This window comes from Rhipicephalus sanguineus, chromosome 3 (assembly GCF_013339695.2).
Source record: "Rhipicephalus sanguineus isolate Rsan-2018 chromosome 3, BIME_Rsan_1.4, whole genome shotgun sequence".
Lineage (NCBI taxonomy): Eukaryota > Metazoa > Arthropoda > Arachnida > Ixodida > Ixodidae > Rhipicephalus > Rhipicephalus sanguineus.
The window spans coordinates 188,245,276-188,262,490 of NC_051178.1; the positions used below are offsets into that span (position 1 = coordinate 188,245,276).

Below are 17,215 nucleotides of genomic sequence, written 5' to 3' on the forward strand. Positions count from 1 at the left end.
CGACCAATCGCGTACCAGATCGCGGCCCACGGTTATCAAAACTAGCTTATAGAAGCCGGCAGAAATCGCGCTTGCAGATAATGGAAGATAAATGGACGTAATGTTATAGTCTCCTTTTCGGTCTAGCCTTTCCGTTCTTCATTATTTCTATGCTTTCGTTTAGGTTCGGCCCCATCGCTCTTTTTGCCCACACATCCAGCGAAATTACATCTCTCGCGATGCCGAAATCACCGCCAGATGCGCAAATTATTCCGTCGTTCCCGTTTTCCATTCCTTTAAAAACGCTATCGTAGGAAGTCTCGATAGAAAAAAAAAACGCAGGACGTGGGCAATTATCGCCTTTTCAGTAAAACCAAGGCAGGCGAGTTCTCGATAAACAAACGAATTTGTGCAATGACGGCCAAAAAACTTTGCTCGCATAGGGCACGATTGCGGGCTCAGCTGGATAAAGCCGAGCATGTTTGGATTCGCGATCTTTCGTTTGTCTGTGCAGCGTCGTATAGCAGAGAGCGGTGCACAAACGAGGTCGAAACAACATTTGCTCTCTCTAGAGCGCCGTTCGTCGTTGCAGAAGAGAAAGATTTGTAAAAAATGAATGAAATGCGAAGGCAACGCGAATCACCGTATCGAGTAAGAACAAACAATGCGAGAATTCCTAGCGACGCGAAATCAGCATTTACGTGAAATGAAAAGCAAGAAGGGGGAGGGTGCGAAGAGAGGGGATGGTGTTCTGCGTGCATTGTTTACCGCTACGTTGACGTTAGAAGCGGTGAATGCAAAAGAGTTCTATCAATATCGGCCAGCGCGGAAGTCGAAAGAAGGCGAGAACTAAAAGAGGAATAAATAAAAACCAAGTCACAGTTTCAGGAAAGGCCTATTTCCATTCGCTCTATGCTCCTTTCTCGCTTGTAATCTTTACGGCTGCTTTTCTATCTTTTTTCCTATCGCTCCCGCTTCCGTTCGGTATGCTAGGCCTGACGCAAAAAAAAAACTTCTTTCATTTATCGTAGTCTGCGTTTTCGGTCTTACTAAAGTATCATTTACTTCCATTCACAGGTTATGTTTCTGTTTTTTACTTTTGATTGTTTGAAATGGCATCGGCGAAGTAACAAAGCAGTGATGCAGAAGTGAAAACGGAAGGAAAAAGAAAACGCGATACAGATGCGAAAAGAAGACTATAGTTCTGGTTTGCTTCTCTTTTTTGCTGCCGGCATTGGCTCTGGCAGACAGCCGATATTCGTGCACCTATCTGTTTTTGCGTTATTCTACTCTATGTTTTCGCCGAACCAACTTCTCTCGTAGCAGAGCGCACCGGAATGCCAACAAGCATTGATTTTGAATACATCATGGTGCCGACATCGGTAACGGCCAGTGCTATGCGGGGTGGTATGTGGGATCAAGGACCGCCATCAAAGCGCGGCCGAAGCGACCAATGGCTACGTCTCTACTCATGCATATTCACGGCGCGCTTTATATCCGAGGCACTTTGAGTCGAGCGGGAAGAAAAAGCTCTCGGCGACTTTGGGCTGCGGGTGTTGACCATCTCCTTCAAACGGTCTTAAGCGGCATTTTACTGCGTTTCGTGAGTAGTTCGAGATGGCGGTAGGAATAGATAACAAAGGAAAGTTATCTTTGAAAGAACTATTCTACAAATTCTCGAATGAAATACCTTTTCTCGGCATAGCTAACTTATTTGTTGAACTTCGTCAATTAGTCAATTATCGTAATAAGGACGTGGGATATTATAGTGACATTTTAGTTTACTGACACGTGTGTGTGTGTGTGTGTGTGTGTGTGTGTGTGTGTGTGTGTGTGTGTGTGTGTGTGTGTGTGTGTGTGTGTGTGTGTGTGTGTGTGTGTGTGTGTGTGTGTGTGTGTGTGTGTGTGTGTGTGTGTGTGTGTAAGTAAACTGGAACAGCGAGACATGCGATTTCTCTTCCACGACGTTTTAAAGTTCATTATCCCACATTGTCATTCACACTTACATTCACATTGTCATGGGAATGTGCGGGTGCGTGAAACGAAGAAGATGATGAACAGTAGTGTACCTGGCGCTTGAACTGTGTGGTTGCGTCAGGCCCGTAGCCAGGAATTTTTTCGGGGGGGGGTGGCACATGCTGAAGGCCTTGGTTATTTGAGAAATACGCCTATTATCATTATTTATTTTCGGTAAAACACCCTCCTCCACCAACATTACCGGGGGGAAGGGGGCCCAAGCTCCCCCCCCCCCTCTCCTTGGCTACGGGCCTGGATTGTGTGGTAAGGCGAACCGGACTGGTCTTGACCCGCAACTGCGCTGCTCCTGCTTGCATCTCATCTGTAAATCACCTCATCTTTAAGTGAACCCCTTCCTTCGTAACAATATTTTAACACGAAAGTGTTTTATGCCGGGGTCCACCACGGCTCCCCTATCGTATTTCCGTCAAGGATATGACGTAAAACATATAGACTAACAGATGGTAAAGAAAAAAAACAAGAAAAAAATTCCATCACCGGGAGTCGAACTTACGACCCCTCGTTCCGCAACGCGCGGCGCTAAACGACTCGACCAAAGACAGCACGTTCTTTACCATGCTAACGGCGAGCTATTTATATACGCCATTTGCCGGTGGCGGTACTCAAAGATCGGTGGCACTTCAGCGTGTTTTCGTTATTACTAGCGCAATGGCGCGAAGGGCTCGAAGGGCGCGCTTTAAAGGTCGTCGCCCCACGCGTTGAGCGCGCGCCTCTACAGGGCGTGGTCGCTCGTACGCGAGTTTACGTCGTGATGGCGGTGGTTTGTACGTTTTGCGCTCTCACCGCGAGCTTGCGCTGAAGTTACAGAGAGCACGAAGGTCACTTCGCTCACTGCAGCGGCCGCTTTTGCGAAAGGAGCGCGCTGCACACACGCAAATAATTAAAACTGTGACAGTTCGCGCTCATCCTGTGTATACTTGTGCGTTCGTTTCGCTCGTCCTCCTCTGTGTTTGAGCAGCGCGATTTAACTGTCGAGCTGTGACAGTTGTTAGTTCGCGCTCATCCTGTGTATGTTCTTTCCGTGCGCCCTTTCTGCATGAGCAGCGCGTTGCAAGTTTTGAGCTGCTTGCCGTTCTTCGCGTGGCATTACAATTTGTTGCTATAGCATTCATTCCTTCGCCCTTGTGGCGAAACAATGCACAACGAACGCTCAACTACGTCTGTGAAGACACGTTTCACTTTCGTGTGATACCGATTCCTATCACAGAGGGATCAGCCATGTTTCTTTCTTTTCATTTCTTGCGCCATTTGTGACGGTTCTGCAATTATAGAAAGTAACTCGTCCATCTGGCGCCAATCTGTAGCAGCTGGTATTTGTAGCCGTTGTATAGCCGCCCTGTCCGTTGTCTCAAATCTGCCCGACGGCCGAGCAAAGGCGTCCTTCACTCGCTCCGTGATTTCCCTCTGTTCCAGGGAATGAATAAGAATGAACGATTTGCGGCGACGGCAGAACGCCCTTCGGAGCGGGGGCACGCGTTTCTCAACGATGCTCCGTGCTCAAGATCGAACTCAAAGAAAGCGAGCTAGGAAAAAAAAATAAGGCGAACGCGAAGGCTTCCACGCGTGTATTTATTCAACAATTCGTTTCAATTTCAACCTCTGTCTCTCTCACTCTCTGTACTCCAGGCCTCTATCGTGGATTGCTCAATGCGCACCGCTTCGAAATCGGCAACTGAAATTACGGCGCACGCGAGGAGGGAAACGAGCAAAACGGCCGCAAAACGGGCACGGCCCGAGATAAATGAGAGTGGAAGGGCACTCGTTCAGGGAACGGGAAGGGGGAGAGCATTCAAAAGGGCGCTTAATAATACAACGCGGTAATTTGTAACATCGAAGAAATCGACGTTTCGCGGAGAGAAAAGAAATAAGAAGGGGTACCGAACGATAACGAAAAGCAAATTGCATGCATGCGTGGGGTAGTCGAGGCGTGCAATAAAAGAGGGGAACGTTGGGAAGGAATTGGAATGAAAGGCGCACAAGATGCGCTGAACAGAAGGCGCGACCGTAGGGGCGGCGCAACTAGGTCGACCGCGTCGCGAAGGACAAGACGCAGCGGGTTACTTGTGAGGAGGAGGAGGAGGAGGAGGAGGAGGAGGAGGAGGAGGAGGAGGAGAGACAGAGATTAGGCAGCATGGAGGAGGGGGGTGGTAGATGTTCCAAAGGGGAGGGAGATGGGGAGAATAGGGATTGGACGAAGGGGAAGGACGCTGCAATGCAAGGATCCAGCGTTTGGAATAGGGCCCGAAATGGCCCACAGCCAGAAAGCCTGGAATCAATGCCTTTTCAAAAGCAGGGTCTCTCTCTCTCTCTCTCTCTCTCTCTCTCGCTTTCTTTTTTCCACCGTACCGCCAGTTCAGAAAACGACGGCGCCGACCGACTGTGTTACTTTTGAAGAAATTAAGCAAAGAGGGAAAAGATAAGTAATAAAAAAAAAGAACGACTCATAACCGCGCGACACAAAATAACAGCCTAAAACGCAGAGCTCCCCACTCTGTCTCGCTGGGGAGTAAGGAGAGAGATGGCGTTGACGCACGTACATACGTATACACGCGTGCTCGGAGAGCTCTTCCACTGGTTTGCGGTTTTGTCGCGGGTGGAGACGAAACGAGGGGGGCGGAAGGAGTGAAGTGCGTAGTTGTTACAGCGGCGTGGTGCACCAGCGGCGACGAGAGTGCATGGTGCAACGCCTTTGGCGCGGTGCCGGGGCAACGTAACGGGGACAACGGCGGCGACGGCCGCAAACCTCTTTCTGGCACCGCTTCCGCGTAGTGGTTCGCTATTTGACGCCGACGATGCGACGATGCTTTCAACGGCCGCACTCGGTGACGCCACTGAGCCGACCCGCAGTCGGCGGCCCCGCAGATCGAAGGATGCCTAGGCGATGAAGGAGGAGGCCATCGCCTCAGCTTTACCTGTAGGGCTCCGCATTTTATTGTTCAGGGTAACTTTGAAGAAAGAGATGGAATAAAGCTAAAGAGGTCGTGAACCACCCCTCGTTCTTGTTGAAAAAACACACCCTGCGGAAAGCACACACTGCTATGAGCAAGCAGCTCAGCCAAATCTTGCAGTCGTGCGCAGAAAGGAGAGTTTAGAAGCGGAGCGCAAAGCCATTTTCCCAGGCGCTCTCTTGTGCTCACTCTCTGCGGAGCTGCCGGCGCCTGCTGTTTGACGTCGAACAGCAGAAAGCATGCTATTGGCCAATAGCTGACATAAATCAAGAGCAGCGTTTGGGTCAGATGTGCTTCTTACCACGGGGTGCAGCCACGTGCCGGCGCCGCGTTCCATTGTCTGCTGACTATACACAGTAGCCACACTTGAACGCAGAGGAATCACAACGGGAAAGAGCTTTCGCCTTTCATCACGAGTTCTCTGACGTAGCTTCATTCCCTAGTGCCATCCCTCGCTGTGTAGCTTCCAGCGAGCTCGCCGGTACGAGAGAAGAGAAAAAATGCCTAAAGCGCGCGACAAACCACTATAACTTCGCTCCTTCTTCGCGGATTCTAGAAGTTTTTGCGGCAATCGATTCGTGAGGCAGAAAACTCCGATAATGAGGCCATTCAATGATTACTTAGAACAGTGGCACAGGACCCTTCACATCCACTCATAACACAAATTGAGAACCGTCCCGGCACGCAAATACACCGTGTGTACCAACAGTACATTTCACGGCTTCCTGCGTCGACACATTGGCCGCCGGACTTGACCTATCCGCCCTGGTTGCTAGAGCTACCAACTATTGAAACGTCAATAGAAGGACTGCGTAGTAAACATGACGTACCAGCCATTGCCGCTCTGCAGTTGGCCTCACATCACTTGTTTGACAGATACCAAGGCTACACTCACGTGTACACTGATGGCTCCGTCAACAAAGAGACTGCGACATCAGCATTCATCATTCCGGAGTTACATGAGGAACATGCATGTCGACTGAGTCATCTTTCCTCTTCAACAACATCGGAGCTTGTAGTTATTTTGCTAGCGGTCAGCTTTATTAAACTGTCAACGAGGCCCAGAAGGTGGGTCGTAATCACGGATTCCCTGGCGGCTCTTGCGTGTGTGGAAAATGCCACTTAAGGAAAAATAGATATACGTATAGTATACGCGATCTTGAAAGAGCTTTCAGAAGCTACGGAGTCAGGTCATCACGTGGCATTTCAGTGGGTTCCCAGTCACTGCGGAATCAAGGAAAATGAAATGGCAGATGAGTTGGCAAAAGCCGCTCATAATTACACACAAACCCACCTCATTCCTGCATCCCAATGTGATATAAACCGAATTTTACGAAGAACGAAACGTGAATTATGTTTATCCACCTGGTTCCCAGACAGCACAAAGGAATCGATTCTGTACGCTGTTGACCCTAACCTTGAGTGCCAATTAGACCCCCAGCTCCCAAGACGTATCGACACACTCATTCATCGCCTAAGACTCGGAACCGCTTACACAAAGCACTTCTTATTTCGGATTCATCGTGCATCATCGTCAACATGTTCATGCGGCCACGACGACGAGGATGTGCATCATCTGCTGCTCGACTGTCCGAAGTACGACACGCATAGACAGCGACTCGAACAAGAACTTCACACGCTGGACTCTGAGCGAACGTTTTCCTTAGCGAAAATACTAGGCCCATGGCCGACTAGGATAAACCGTAAAGCAATGAAAGTGCTCCAGCGTTATTTTGAAGACACTAATATTTGCGATAGCTACTGAGTTCTTGAACTTGTACAACTGTAGATATATATATATATATATATATATATATATATATATATATATATATATATATATATATATATATATATATATATATTTTTTTTTATTTATTTATTTATTTATTCTGTTATCTTAACAACTACGTGGAAAGGGGTAGCCGTCACCAAGCAATGGTGACAACAACTCCTTCATTTGTTTTCTATTTCAATAAAAAAAAACCCGTTTAATGAAGAAAAGCGTGCGAATGAAGCGAGTGTAGCCCACTTCTACGCTCTGCAGCGAATGAACCTCTCAGTCCAGGACTCCAGTGGCCTTAGCTGCCATTCTCGCTCGGTAGACCAGTTTGATCTTATTCGTGGAGTCGAAGCTGCACAGCGTTACCTCCCATTGTTGTGTGGAGCAAAGTCTAAAAGGTGTGAGCTGTGGTGTGCTTACGAGTACCCATAGCATGTGGTCATGAGCGCAGGAGATGAAACACATCCTGATATTTTTTTTCAGGTTGGCTGCGTATACATACGCATGAACAGGTACAAATACTTACACGCACATACATACAGAGGGGTGTGGCGCATACATACAGCACTGTGGTGTGGCCTATATTTTCACATGACAGAGGTTGTTCAGAGTGAAAGAGGCGGATACATTTGCGAGCTTCTAGTATATCAGCAGCAAAGCTGAGTGGTAGTTACCAGTTCGTGAGAACTGCATTAGTTTACTTACTTAAAAAAAAACTTCATTGCTTCGATTGTAGGTGAAGTGGCGATACCTCGGGCTCCAAGTTCGTGTGATTCAATTAGTCTGACTCAATTTTCAGCCTTTATCCCTGCGTCTACAAATACAAAGTGCTTGGATGTAAACAGCAGTAGTTTTTTTTATATATTTCCAATACTCTAATTCTCAACTGATAACACAGCGTATGCACGGTCAAAACAAAGTATTACAGTGTTTTACAACCATTACTAAGTCGTTGTGCTTTCAAACTAAGCAAAGGTAATAAGTTGTGCTAGATGGCTTCGGTAGAGAAAGATGTTCGCTGGCCCGAATGGAGAATGGGCACCTAGCAGCTTATGATTGCCGAAGGTGCGGCTACACTCCAGAGCTCCTCGCTTTTACTAATAAAAGATGCTTATTCATCAAGAAGGGTCACTTTCGAGGTATTAAGTGTGTACGAAGAAGCATAACTGTGTAAGCATGTCTTCAATATCATCAACAGAAAGAGAGGCATGGTACGTACATCCATCGAATCATCTACGGTACTGATGCGTAGTCTTTTGTTCTTGTTGCACGTGTCGGATGTACTACGTAGAGGATGTTCCCTTCAATTGCATTCCTTAGTTGAAATTGCGACAGTGACGTGTGCACGCAGCGGGCGTCTATGCCGCGCAGAACTTCATTACTTATGGCAATGCTCTGCATTTGATAAAATGCGAATGGCAATACAGTCTTTGTAATGCACGAGTTATCGTAAGGTTATCGTCCGCTGCTTACGGATCCGAACATTAGGCTGTTATTTGCACACTATGGAAGTCAGAGCGGCCTGATCATGATCGTTCAGGGGGACTGACAAACCACAGTACTGACCGCACACTACCTCAGTACAAGTGACTGCTACTTAAGTGACTGGAAAGCCTAAGACACTGTGAACGGTTTTGGTAGTCTGGCAATCTCCCGCCTATCCCCACAGAGGACCTGTGCCTCCTCATTTGACAATAAAGGACTTTCTATCCATCTTTAGTTGAAAGTCAGCGTTTGTTATTTTTAAAATGTGTGTGTTCTTGCACTAGCAAACACCAGCCTCGTCAGTTTGAAGTTTGGGCAGGTGCCTGTCGCTTTGACGTATTTCTTGCTAAAATCTAAGCCCACTCACCGTTATCACTGTCGAAGCCCAAATCTCCGTCGCAGGACTCGAATGAGGACGAAGTTGGCGACGAGACACTATGCCGCTGCTGCTGTGCCTGGTGGTATCCGGTGTTGACGGCGGCGGCGCCATGTACGCCCGCTTGGGGGCGATGCGGCGAGTAGCAGTACGGGGCGGGCCCGCCGCCGCACCGGGCGTCGTCGGCAACGCTGAGGCTGCTGAGGAAGACGGCGCCGTTCTTGCGCAGGCTGCCGACCAGTGACTCGAAGGGCGAGCACAGGTCGGCGCCGCCATGCAACGACGTGCGGGACGACGACAGCAGCGGCAGCGCCGACTTCCAGCGCTGGCCCTGCAGCCGCAGGGACTCCATCGGAGGCGGCGGCCAGGGGTCGCCTGCGCTCACCGGTGCTCACGCCATGCCCGCGCACCACCTGCCAATGAGAAAATCGAAATAAAGAGAGGTTAACCGGATGCGAGTTTACCTTAGGTCAGAAAAGAGCGGAAAACTGAAGGAAAGGGTAGGTTAAAGGGCCCCTGAACCGCCTCGCCTTAACTACCCTTACTACAGGCGCTATCTCCTGCTGGAGGTTTTCGATCCAGTGTTTTCAGCGCTGCAGAAATCACAACGGCTCGCTCACGGCCCTCTCAAAGGCCGCGATTCCCCAATGGAATGTCAGAGCGCTGATGTGATGTAGGTCAGAGAATCTCCAGCCTCAGTGACTGATTGCACCCCTTTATGCGTGCAGTGCCTTCCTCCTCTCTCTCTCTCTCTTCTTCTTTCTATTCTCCATTCCCTTATCCCCAGTGCAGGGTAGCAAACCGGGCGTTCGTCTGGTTAACCTCCCTGCCTTTCCTCTTCTCTTTATCTCTCTCTCTCCTCCCACTTATTTCTTTATAAGACACGTGGACACTAAGCGTTGATCCTATCGGGATTTCGCGCTTTTCGGCTACACGCAATCTCCGCTTGCGCAGTCGATGAAGTGAAATAAAATAAATGAAGTGGATCGCGCACGATTGTCATCCGAGACAAGGCAGAACGGGCGTGTGACTGCAAAGCAGGATAGGAGGCGCTTCACAACTGATATTGCTCGTATATGAACCAATCGAGAGCTTATTTCCCTATGACGCCACGTGAACAGACTGCTGGTGTCACGAATCGTGTCGAAAAGATGGGAAACGCCAGGAGATAAGTAACGCGTTATTTCTTTGTATTTTCAAAGGTTGTTTACGGGTCCTTTTAAGCAGCATTAAAACAGTTCGAAAAGTTCAGTAGAGCGTTTTTGCAGCCTTCTGATGAGAGAGAGAGAGAGAAGGGTACACTTGATGACGTAGAAATTTGCCAAGCGGAATGCCTTGTATGCTACTGCCAGAGATAACGACGGCAAATAAAATGACGTACACAATGCATGCGCAGAATTCACGAAAACACTAAAAAAAACTAAGGAAATCTATGTAAGGCCAGGATCTCGATGGAAGGACAGAGGAAGCGAAAGATTCACGAACACGAGCGCTGACTACCAACTAGGTTTAATGGTCACAGTACAGATACATATGGTTGGTAGTCAGCGCTCATGTTCATCACTCTTTCCTCATTCCTACCTCGCCTGTACTTCCGCACTTATGTGCTTCGCGCTGCTCATCTTCACCATGAACGTTAACAAACTCGCCCGCATCGCTATTCTTATTCAGGGTCTCTAAGGATGTTTAAAGGTGCCTTCGTCGCGCCGGATGCACAGGCAGCGTTACTACCATGGGCCAAGTGCGTACCGTAAATTAAGGGATCGCTTTCATCATTAACACTCAGTCCAGAGATTACGATCCTCGTTGATTGCACCGTCTTGCGCATAAAAGTGCCAATATCGCCGGCCGCTTAAGTTTTCAATGAGCAGCCGAGGCCCTTCAAAGAAAATTTAACTGCCCACAGTAGGTGTACTCTCTATAACTCCCGCAATAAAACTGAAGACATAAGAATGTATCCGCGGTCGCAAGACACCGTCACTGCACTACACGCTATAGCGGTGTCAGTTCACTAAGCCACGGTTACGAGTGACATTACTGCAACAACGTAGCACTGCACGCCGGATACCTTTTATACGAATACTACTTATTTTAAGACAATGCTCTTCCTGTGACTCTTTCACTTGCTGTCTGATGTCAAAGACAATCAATCCTACCCGAACGCGGCGGCTGCATTTTCGGTGGAGGCGAAAATGTTTGAGGCCCGTGTACTTAGATTTAGGTGCACGTTAAAGAACCCCAGGTGGTCGAAATTTCCGGAGCCCTCCACTACGGCGTCTCTCATAATCATATGGTGGTTTTGGGACGTTAAACCCCAGATATTATTAATCCTACCCGAATTCAACATGAGTATTTACGCGCATGCTACCAACACCGGTTAGCACTGGTTTATACTAGTATCGGCTAATCTTGGCTACTTATCCGCTGCTATATCGGCAACATTTTCTCCGTTTAATCGAATGATTGAATTGCCTACCAAGTCTTCTTTTTATAGTTCCCAATCATAAACCAAGATATCGGATAGAAACGTGGCTTGACTCAGCTTCTGATACGTACCATTTATTTAAAGACATACCTTTGTTTTTTGTTTTTTGCTTTTCGTATCGCAATCCAAGCTTTCTTGTTATCTTTCAAGCCATTCAGAGATCGAACCAAAGGTCGAAACCCTCCTTTCGCTTAGCAAGTGCAACGCTCCAGCAAATGAGACATTGCCATATATACGGCTATCGCTAATGTATACGTGCTCTTTCGTAAGGGAACACCGACGTCGCTCATATATATCCATCTCAAGGTATTCTGGTCCAGAGCGATTACCGTGATACGGGATCTAGCACGTCGCGACTGACCACGATGTCGAAATCGAATGGTGCAGTGTCGAAATACCGAGTGCCCAACCAATCCGCACTTAGTGCCGCTCCTGGAGCTTGGCATCGGAACGGATACAGCATTGCGCAGGGCTTTCTTCTTTTGCGCGCGTATCCTGTCATGGTCAGAGTGCCCTGGCGCCCGTCGTGACTGCGCAAGCAAGAAGCAACCTTGTGTCGTTCACGTCCGTGTGTTCTCGAATGGTCAAAAGCGTGCAGCGTTACCTTGTAATGCGCCAACGTAAAAGAACCAGCGGATGGAGAGGGGGGAAGGTATGGGGAACTACCATGAAACTTCCGGTGAAAACTAGATTAATAATCGTCAGCTGGGCTTCCCTTAACCCGAACCTAAATCTAATTACCCGAGTGTTCTTGCATTTAGCTTGCATGCCATTAGGCAAACAACAAGAAGCCTCTGGCGCCTGCTGGATGCTTCCCAACGGCCACTGCATTCTCCCACTTTAACGCCGCTGCATTCTATCGTCGCCTTGTGGCGTGCTCTGCGCCATGCTTGCGCGTGACCTTCGCGCATCGACCCACCGAGAGCAGGTGTGCGAGTTCCGGTGGGTGAGAAATAGCTTCGAGAAATGCCGAGCACAGGCCGCGCTTAAGGAGCCAAGGTTATTTTGAGAGCTCCGTTCAAGGCGCCCGACTAAAGGGCTTGTGAACTAGGACAGTGGCGATTACATTACATTTTTAGTGGCACAAGCACAAAGTGACACTCTTGTTTATATTCCAAGCACTTCGGGTCAAGCAATTACTTCCGGGACGGTTCTCGTTTAAGCTAAGAGGTATATTGGATACATATATGATATCGGAGCATAAGTTTACTTAAGATAAGGGCTAATCAACTCTCAGGACAATTAAAGAAAAATTGATTTAATGAGCTTAGTAAAAAAGCAGACTGTTTTCTTGTGAGTAGCCTGGATCGTTGCGGCGCCTGGCGGAGCGGATCTGAACCAGGCGCTTCTTTCTGCGTGGCCTCTGAGATCATCTTGAGCGGCGCGACGAAACACAGTTAACCCAAGGAATACGCCAGTGCACACGAACGCCGACGTGCGAGTGCCTCTATACCAGACGCCTAAGCCATGAATTAGGGTCGCCTCCAATTTTTTCAATGTTGCGACTCACCCAAATGCGCTGCTATGTTCGGCTGGCTGTCATTCGCTGATGGTCTTAACTGTACGTATCGCAAGAAAGATGCTTCCTCTGACATGGCTGTCCTCAAGAAGCTTCGAAGAACTTATAACCATGTCGCCGTACATGTAACGGTAGCTGACCAAAAATCATGCGCGTGTATAACTTCTACGCAAACTTGAATAGTTGGGAAGAACTGTTCTCGTGAAAGAACACGCGGCAGCGACGTCACTGGCAAGGTTCATCAATGATCTACCAGAATACCCTCTGTATCCCATATGAAAGACGCCTTATAGCCATGCGATAACATGCAAGGTGTTGAAGGAAAGCTGTACACACTCTCTCTCTCTCCCGACGTTGGCATTCAACAGTCCATGATCCTATTCCCCTAGAAGCATCTTAAACTCGATATCGAACAATAGTTTGCGCAACGACGACCAGTTGTCTGTTGAAGACACTACGGGTTGCACAATACACTCTCGCTGACCTTCCAACATCGCGGTTTACACAACCACCACTGCTTGATTTTATCAAACACGTTCTCACTATAATTACGATAGCAATTATATAGACACTATCGGCGGGATTTTGCCGTCATGTTCCGTATAATGTCCAAATTGATAGCATCCCCCCGCACGTCGTATGTTCTACTCGCGGGTAAAAGCACGCGAGCGGGGGCGAAGAACGCGGCTGAAGCATAGATTAAACGAGCCGGCCCATGTCCGTCGCTCGGAAGGCGCATGCGATAACATCCGCCCGCGTGTTAGACCTGCCATCGAATGCTGCTCAAGCAGAGTGGAAAGGCCCCGCCTGTTTTGAACGAGCATGAAGTTTGTGTGTGTGTGGGGGGGGGGGAGTGTCGCTCGCGCAGCAACTGTGAACTTTGATTCTAAGGGCGCGGTCAAGGGACTTCTCTCCCTGGAGCGGCCGTATTCTCTTACACCAGTGTTTGTAGAGTTACGCGAGATCGGATCCAAAAGTGTTAGCTGCCAGCCTTACTACGTATAACAGGACATGTTGCTATCGCACTCATTGCTTCGCCCTTGCAGTGAAACTGTGATTTTTATCATAGTCGATCCCTCAAAAAGTATTGAAGGACTGTGCTATTATTAACACGCTTCTGGTCGCAGGCTGTTTACGCTCGCGATGGGAATCACGAAGCGTTAGCATCATACTTACCATCAATCATAACGAAAAAGAAATAGGTGCCCTTTTTGAAACTGTGCTGTGCATGACTTAAACGCTCATCAGACACAAATAAAGGTTCGCCTGGAGTTCGCGAAACAACTTTGGAGTGTACGGGTTCCAGTGAGCTCTCTGCCGTACATTTCCGTAGGCCTCTTTAAAATCACATTTGGCGTTTCTTTTGCCTGTATTTTATGTAACACATCGCCGTTCAGATTTCCAACGCAGTCACTACACACATAAAAAAAGAAACAAAGGCATGCGTGTTATAATATCCTTGTTTCACGACACATGCACAAAAAAAAAGGCCAGATCTTCACGTTTGCGAAGCCCCTACACAGAGCCGTGTGCGCGCAAGCGCACGGAGTCACGCAAGGCCGTCGTCTGTGGCATCAATAGGTGCAAAAAAAGATGCGAACCATGCCGAGTGCCACCGCCACTCGGAAGGAAGGCAGCAGTTTATTATTGAGTGAACTGCTCGAGTTTCAACGTGGAAGAGAGGACGTCCTTGACGGGAACGTTCTGCGTACAACGAGCCAGGGGACAGCAAACGCAAGAAAGGCTAGGTTTCACCTCCTGGGAACGAAACCAGCGGAGCACTTCAGTCAGATGCAAGATGGAGAGCGAAATACAGCAACACGAAGAAGAAGAAGAAGAAAACGCCAGCTAGACTAAAGAGGAGCGGTCGAGAAGAACGTCAAGATTCGCTTGGCCGCGTCGCACTCTTTGCGGCGTGATGCTTGAAAGCCACCATAATATAGCGCTCAGTGCCGGGCGTTTTCACAATTTAAAGAGAACTCTCCGAGTGCGAACGAAAATTCTGGACTAACGGGAGCACCAAAAAAAAAAGGAAAAAGAAAAGTTCGATCGTCCACACTTGCATTTGTTTTACACAAGAAAGAAGGAAAAGAAAATTCCCGAATTACTTTAGGACGCGGTAAGATATAGAAAGAGACAAAAGAAAATTTAGCGTCATGCAGACGGAAATCTTCAGTCGCTGATTCGAGTGCTCCGAAGTAAGGTGCGAGATGGCTTTTCCATCTTGGTTTCAGGAACTTGCCAAACGGACCGAGATGTCAGGCGCCCGCATGATGCGCATTCTACGAGCCACGAAAGTAAAGAAAGAGGAAACGGTGGCAAATAAATAGAGAACATCAGGTACCGGGGGCCCTCCTCGAAAGTCTCGTGGAGGCCTAGCAATGCACGGCGTCAGTCAACTGCGTGTGTACCGAGAGCGCATGTGCATTTCGGGCCGAATAATAAAGGACATACTCCTTAAATACGCTTTCGAGCAGGGCTCACTGGTGTGATTGCTTCGCGCGGGGCTGGTTGTTTAATACGAAAGCGTACGCTCGAGTTTACCTATTGAAGCATTATGGCTGCTATATGTATTGGACACAATCAAAGACACTTTCATACAAACGGACAATTGTAACATTTATCTGTACCCGTACCTTGCAGTGTTGGCATTGTTCTTGTTGGTGAAATAAAAAATAAAGGCAGGAGTTGTCGCCACTTCTGTTGTTCTCGTCGTCGTCGTCTTGTAGTTGTTATTGTGTGGTGGTGGTGGTGGTTGTAGTAGTAGTAGTAGTAGTAGTAGTAGTAGTAGTAGTAGTAGTAGTAGTAGTAGTAGTAGTAGTAGTAGTAGTAGTAGTAGCTGTTTGTGTTGGTGTCGTGGCAGTTGTTGCTCTTGTGGTGGTGGTGGTAGAGGTAGTCGTAACGCTGGACTACTAGAACTACTACTACTACTACTACTACTACTACTACTACTACTACTACTACTACTACTACCACTACTACTACTACTACTACTACTACTACTACTACTACTACTACTACTACTACTACTACTACTACTACTGCTGCTCCTGATGCTGCTTATTTTCGTCCTACTGCAGTGGGCCCCACTTTGGATGACGTCACTCATCGCGTGTACGAAAAAACGTCACTGTCGAGAAGCTAACACAGTGGAAGCGAACATAGTATATGGTATTCTACAAAACCTCGTCAGCTATCCCGATTCCGGGTAGTCTTCCGCTTTAGTCTCCCGCTTACTTTGTCTCTTATCCCTCAGGATTTATAACTTGATATCATAAAGTCCATTTTGAGGAACAACCTCTCGTATCGTTATTTTTTCGCTATTCGGCTTGTTCCTTGAGTTAATCTATTCACGAGCCGCACTGCAGTCCCTGAAATCTCCACGTACGCAAGACCAACTAGTCCTAGACATCAGGCGCCTAGGCAATAATGCTCATGAACTACATCACGATGTAGTATTGCAGTGGCTGCCCACTCACTGCGGCATCGAAGGGAATGTTCGAGCTGACTCCGCTGCCAGAGCTCCGCATGACACGGCATCTGAGAAAATCGAAATTCCCTTTTCAAGAAAAGACGCAGCGATTTTGGTATCTGCGGTCGCGCGAAATCTGCAGAGAACAATATGGAGCGATGCAAATAACCAGTACGGACCGCTGCACAGAATAGACACGACCTGTAGGTTTCACATGCCACAGGGACTAACCAGACAAGATGAAACGTGCATTCACCGGCTGAGACTCGACGTTGCCTACACGAAATACTTCAAGCACAAGATCAGGCAGTCGGACTCACCCACGTGCACCACATGTAACACTCGGGAAGACCTAAAGCCCGTACTCTGCGACTGTTCCCGTTACGACGCCGAACGACAGATTCTGAAGGCAGCACTTCATTTGCAACGCGGCTCGAGCTTTGAGCTGCGGCACCTTCTCGGCCCGTGGCAAGACAGCAGTTGTGCGATGCGCAGCACAAAAGCGCTGTTGGCGTTCTCAAGGAACACTCAGCTTAAGCAAAGCCTGTGAAGGACTCTTCTTATGTATATATGTGTGTTTGTGACTGTATGTACTATTTGCGTGTATATGGTGTATATGTGATCATTGTATATACCATAATCACCCGATACCTGGAGTAGCAAGCCAGGCGACAAACCAGGCTAACCTCTCCGGGCATTTCATTAAAGAATCTTATCTATCTCTCTCTCTCTCTCTCTCTCTCTCTCTCTCTCTATTCACAGAGAGGTCGTCTTCGAGAAATGAGAAAATTGCGGCTCGACGGTGACACTTAATCCTATCTAGATTGAGTCTCGATATTAATTGAACTTCTCTTATTAATATCCGCCGCTCAGTAACAGGCCCACTTCGTCAAACTCATGCGCCGCTTTACAAGCGGCACATACGTAACATATAAGTACCTCGTGCCCGTGCACCTCATGACAGAAGCTGTACAACGAGCGCACGCGACATCAGCGAGAAAAAAACTAAGACAAAAGAAAAAAAACACGCAACTCGCTCGCACGAGGTCCCTGTTTAGTTGTTCATGCATCGGCACCCTTTACAGCGCCGACTACTCCTTCGCCCCCATCCAGACGTTTTCCTCTAGTACA

At 48.1% G+C, this 17,215-nt stretch overlaps 1 protein-coding gene across 1 annotated transcript in view; it reads right to left on the reverse strand.

The window, feature by feature from the left end:
- LOC119387864 (guanine nucleotide exchange factor DBS) overlaps positions 1–8,975 on the reverse strand; it is a 228,448-nt gene extending 219,473 nt beyond the window's left edge. Inside the window, exon 1 of the mRNA XM_049413720.1 lies at positions 8,600–8,975. Coding sequence (XP_049269677.1) covers positions 8,600–8,960 — 361 coding nt within the window. The 5' untranslated portion in view covers positions 8,961–8,975. The remainder of the gene's footprint in view (positions 1–8,599) is intronic.
- Positions 8,976–17,215: the final 8,240 nt, after the last annotated feature.